Source organism: Palaemon carinicauda, chromosome 22, assembly GCF_036898095.1.
Source record: "Palaemon carinicauda isolate YSFRI2023 chromosome 22, ASM3689809v2, whole genome shotgun sequence".
NCBI lineage: Eukaryota > Metazoa > Arthropoda > Malacostraca > Decapoda > Palaemonidae > Palaemon > Palaemon carinicauda.
The window spans coordinates 89,894,395-89,899,394 of NC_090746.1; the positions used below are offsets into that span (position 1 = coordinate 89,894,395).

General features: G+C 34.9%; 1 protein-coding gene across 1 annotated transcript in view; it reads left to right on the forward strand.

Annotated features, from left to right (window-relative positions):
* Positions 1–5,000, forward strand: part of LOC137615963 (uncharacterized) — a 25,596-nt gene that overhangs the window by 20,422 nt on the left and 174 nt on the right. Inside the window, exon 6 of the mRNA XM_068345646.1 lies at positions 4,471–5,000. This exon is cut by the window's right edge and continues 174 nt beyond it. Coding sequence (XP_068201747.1) covers positions 4,471–4,932 — 462 coding nt within the window. The 3' untranslated portion in view covers positions 4,933–5,000. The remainder of the gene's footprint in view (positions 1–4,470) is intronic.

A 5,000-nucleotide genomic window follows, 5' to 3' on the forward strand; every position in this document is an offset into this window, starting at 1 on the left:
CTTTGTGAATACACTAGCTATAAGCACAACACTGAAGGAGAATTTTTTTATAAAATCAATCAAAATTCCTTTCCTTCTTTAAATGCTACTCAGCAGATGACTTTGTGAATACAATAGACATTTTGGTAACTAGCTTAAAGCACAACACTGAAGTCGAGTTTGTCATTTGAATCTCCCATTTAATCTTTATAACATTAATCAAAATTCCTTTCCTTCTTTAAATGCTACCCATCAGATGACTTTGTGAATACAATAGACATTTTGGTAACTAGCTTAAAGCACAACACTGAAGTAGAATTTGTAATTTGAATCTCCCATAAAAACCTTTATAAAATCAATCACAAATTCTATCCATCCTTAAATGCTTTTTTATACCTGAAGAATCTCTTGATTTAAACGAATGAAATCTTGTTACATTTAACATAAGAAAATTATTATTCATCTTTTGTTTCCTGTGTTTCATATTCCCTTCCTATCCTCGTCAACTATTCTGGATACATCTGAATGTATTAGTGTCAACACTATGTTAGCTATTTGGTTTAAATATTGTCATATAACATTTTGTTAACCAGTTAGGAATTTCAAGTTAGCATTATAAGGTAACTTGTACAGTACAGTATTAATATATACTTGTATGGGAATATATATATATATATATATATATATATATATATATATATATATATATATATAAATATATATATATATATATATATATATATATATATATATATATATATATATATATATATATATATGTATATATATACATTATATAAATATTAATATCTGTATATATACATATACATATACATACACACACATATGTATATATATATATATATATATATATATATATATATATATATATATATATATATATATATATATACTGTATATATACTGTGTATATATATATATATATATATATATATATATATATATATAATATGATATATATATATATATATAATATGTATCTATGAATATGTAAATATCATGCGTATATAAAACATGTATATATGTATATTTAAAAATATATAATATGTATCTCTCTCTCTCTCTCTCTCTCTCTCTCTCTCTCTCTCTCTCTCTCTCTCTCTCTCTCTCTCTCTCTCTCTCTCTCTCTCTCTATTCCATTAGCCACTTCATTCTACAAAGTGTCTAATAAACTCTTAATTTCGTCATTTGGTTGACAATTATTGCACAGTATGCAATAAACTCAACAACGCCTGGCTCTTTCTCATACAACAATTAGGTTTTTTTCCTTTTTTTTGGGGGGGGAGGGGGGGGCGCTGTCTGAGCCAGGTTAATCCGGTAGTCTTGACATGATTCTGTTACGTTTAAAAAAGAAAGCAAGTCTGTCAGGTTAAAATGAATTATGTTGTTATTGAAAAAAAGTATTCTTTTTATTGGTATTTTGTTTGTTAAGGAAGGTCCATTCGAAGCGTTTCAATAGTGAAGATATGAAATATGAATTGCATATTGATCTGCAGGAATAACATACGTAATATTTACCTCCGCCAACGAATTTGGAAGGAGGTTATGTTTTACCCACTGTTTTTGGGTGTGTGTTTGTTTGTGAACAGCTTCCTGACCACATCTTTAATCGTAGAATGATGAAACTTGCAGGGATTGACTGTTTTGTAAAAAGGTGGAAATGAATAGATTTTGGAAGGTCAAGGTCAAAAGCCAAGGTCACGGTCAAGCTAAATGACGAATTCACGTAATTAGCCATAAGTTTGGACATTGTTGTCACAGAGACTTACTTCAAACGTGGTCCATATTTGAATGTATGAAAATCTACGCCAATTAATACATGTTAAGATCAAAGGTCAAAGTCGAGAAACAAGCTGCCGCGGTGGAGGTCTGCGCTCTACCTAGTGTCTCTTTAGATATTAATATAATAATGTTAACAGGAAATATATTAGAGGATTATTGGTTCTGCATAAGTACATGAAGTTGATATTGGTATAAAAAAGTTATCATAAATCAAATAATTCACTCAAGTTAAGTAAGTACGAATTGCCAACTTCCTTCAACGTTGACATATCCGCCGATGAAATCAATATTTACTTTCTCTGTGACCCGATTTAAGTCATCCGCTGAATTATGAATATGTCGGAGAAATAAGCATAAGAGGAATGGTGTATTGACTGAGCCTTGCACGTATGTTCTTGAGAGGGGACATATTAAATGGGATGTTGAGACCAACTTTAAAATCTATTTGGGGAAAATTAAGATGAAGTAAAAATGGGAGAGTAGTTTGATATCATTTATGTGGGGAAAATTAAGATAAAGTAAAAATGTGAGAGTAATTTGTTATCATTTATGTGGGGAAAATTAAGAGGAACTAAAAATGAGAAAGTGATTTGTTATCTGTTTACCAAAATAAATTTTCTTTTGCGTGTTCAGTTTGGGGACGTCTTTCATTACCTGAATATTGATTATAATTCAAAACGAAATTTAAGAGTAAAAGGGGGTTTAATATTTGGAGTTAAATGGCAGGACAGGATTAGAAGTGAAACTAAAAGAGAGATTACTAGAGTGCCATATGTAGATGAGATCATGGCCAGGGGTAGATGGAGATGGTTTGGGCATCCTCTTCTCACTCCCCAAGAGAGATTAGTTCACCAAAGTTTCAACTGGGCTCCACAAGGCACTAGAGGAGTTGGAAGACCCACGCCTACATGGCTGAGGGCTATGAAGCGTGAGCACTCCCCAAGAGAGATTAGTTCACCAAAGTTTCAACTGGGCTCCACAAGGCACTAGAGGAGTTGGGAGACCCACGCCTACATGGCTGAGGGCTATGAAGCGTGAGCACTCCCCAAGAGAGATTAGTTCACCAAAGTTTCAACTGGGCTCCACAAGGCACTAGATGAGTTGGAAGACCCACACCTACATGGCTGAGGGCTATGACGCGTGAGCACTCCCCAAGAGAGATTAGTTCACCAAGGTTTCAACTGGGCCCCACAAGGCACTAGATTTGGAAGACCCACGCCTACATGGCTGAGGGCTATGGAGCGTGAGCTCCCCAAGAGAGATAAGTTCACCAAAGTTTCAACTGGGCTCCACAAGGCACTAGATGAGTTGGGAGACCCACGCCTACATGGCTGAGGGCTATGAAGCGTGAAGTGTGAGATGATGAATGGAGAAGTATTGAACTGAAAGCTCAAGATAGAGACGACTGGTGAAATCTAACCGAGGCCCTTTGCGTCAATAGGCGTAGGAGGAGAGGATGATGATGATGATCATTTATATCACTACAGCTGAGGTTTACCACTGCTAAAGGTTAAAGGTTAAAGGTGTCTGGTTTCAGTTCCAGTTCCATCAGAATAGATGCTCACCAGAACGTCAGCCGGGCAAGCCCAACCCCCCGCTGTGGTGCCCTACCACAGCAGTAGCCTCCCCAGTAAACAGCTTAAACTCACGGCCCTGGGCGGGGATCGATCTCTTGCCATGCGAAATGCTAGGCAAACATGTTACCACTCTACTAGCGAGGAGGCTCTCCCAAATTCTTTCATGCTCTCACTTGCTATAAGTGTCCTTATTCCCTCTCTGGAGCTTTCTACAGTATGGATTTTAATATCCCCTTTCTCTCTGCTAGGAAATTATAAAGATGAGATGATAAAGCCTATTTATTTAGTCGTTTGAATTATGTAAATTTTTTTTCGGGGCTTAGCTTCTAGGTAAACATATACACACATTTTACACGTTTTCTTAATTTTGCGTCTGACTGTACATAATTTATAATTTTCTCTTTTGCAAAGTGTAACTAACTAACTAGACTCCCCCTGCTTGTTCCTAAACCATCAATAATTGTTTTAGTTTTATAAAATGTATATTTTATTCTAGATTAATTTCATTAAATTATCTGTTATCAACTATGTATAAAAAAAGGTTTTAATTTTCTCTTCTTTTGACTGGATTAAGGTTACATTGCTTAGTTCTAAGCTATTACCTATTATTTTAGATTTCTAAAATGTATATTTTATTTTAGACTGATTTTATTAGTGTCGAATGTCAATTAAATATAGAATTCATTATTTTTATTTCAATTAAATATAGTATTAATTATTTTTATTTTTATTAAGTATATAATTCATTATTTTAATTTCAATTAAGTATAGAATTCCTTATTTTTATTTCAATTAAGTATAGAATTCCTTATTCTTATTTCGATTAAGTAGAGAATTCATTATTTTTATTTCAATTAAGTATAGAATTCATTATTTTTATTTCAATGTAGTGTAGAATTCATTATTTTTATTTCAATTAAGTAAGGAATATATTAGTTTTATTTCAATTAAGTGTAAAATTCATTATTTTTATTTCGATTAAGTATAGAATTCCTTATTTTTATTTAAATTAAGTATAGAATTCATTATTTTTATTTCAATTAAGTATAGAATTCATCATTTTTATTTTCAACTAAAAAGTTAATTTTTTATTTTTCTCTCCATTGAACAGGATCAAGGTTACATGTCCTACGTTGACTATTCGAGAGATTACTCGCCGGTTCCTGTGTCGGTAGGCGAATCCTACGCCCAATTCCAAGTAGGGGGACCCTTCGCCCGCTCCACCCCAGCCAGCGACCCCCCCTCCTCCCTCCCTTCGTCCGTAGCACCCCCGCCTTATACGCCAACTTCGCACCCCGGCAGCGGTGACCTGAACGGGGGCATCAACGGAAGAGTCCACTCCTCGGCCAATGGGAAAGTCGTTGTGAATGGCAATGGAGGAGGAGGTGGTGGAGGGAGTGGAGGAGGCGTCGTAGGAAGTGTGAGTGTGAACGGCACGCTAAAGCACGCCCTTCTACAAGACCTGAAGCAGGAGCTGAAGAGGGACGGGCCACATGATCTCGACTCGGGGGCGCTCCATAGCAAGTACATTATTCCCCCGCAGACGAAGATTAAACCCGGGACGCTAGTGTAAAAAAAAAAAAGTGTAAAAAGAAATATATAAGGCTTAGTTTTTTTTACAGTTACTAGATATAGGGAAGA